The following is a 480-nucleotide window of genomic DNA, read 5'->3' as shown; positions in this document are numbered from 1 at the left end:
CTTGGATACTCGTTTACCTCCTTGAGTCTTGACACGTGCACGATGGGGTAGAAGCGGTATCCGCTCTTGTCCGGTAACTCCAACTCGTACGCGAACTCTTCGACCTTTCGTTTGATCCGGAATGGTCCATGCCACCGATGTGCTAACTTCTTGGTGAGATCGGGTTTCACGCGTTCCATGTAGAGCCACACTCTGCCTCCGATCTCGAAAAGAGACCTCAGTGGGCTCTCTACAGCATTGTTCGAGACTGACAAAGCTTCCATGTAATCCACCGAGCATCTATTTTCCCTCGGTCCTGATACAGCGGCTTTCTCCTGTCGGCTTGGCGCTTCGTTGTGTTCTTTGGCTCTTCGCTCCTTTTCTACCGCTTGATAGTCCTTGGCCATAGTCAAAGCAACTTCGTGTTGTCGGTTGACTTCGCGACGCCACGCTATCGCATCGGACTGTCTATTGGATCCTCGTCCGAGTGATGAAGACATC

General features: G+C 51.9%; 1 protein-coding gene across 1 annotated transcript; it reads right to left on the bottom strand.

Annotated features, from left to right (window-relative positions):
- Positions 1-17: 17 nt before the first annotated feature.
- Positions 18-386, bottom strand: PPTG_23189 (hypothetical protein; the record flags this gene model as incomplete). The annotated part of the gene is made up of 1 exon (XM_008908971.1): positions 18-386. A coding segment is annotated over one exon (369 nt), but the record flags the coding sequence as incomplete, so codon positions are not given.
- Positions 387-480: the final 94 nt, after the last annotated feature.

The sequence above is a fragment of the Phytophthora parasitica genome, assembly GCF_000247585.1.
Source record: "Phytophthora parasitica INRA-310 unplaced genomic scaffold supercont2.32, whole genome shotgun sequence".
Taxonomy (NCBI): Eukaryota; Oomycota; class Peronosporomycetes; order Peronosporales; family Peronosporaceae; genus Phytophthora; species Phytophthora nicotianae.
The sequence above is the reverse complement of the archived record's forward strand: the minus strand, read 5'-3'. Positions and strand labels throughout refer to the sequence as shown.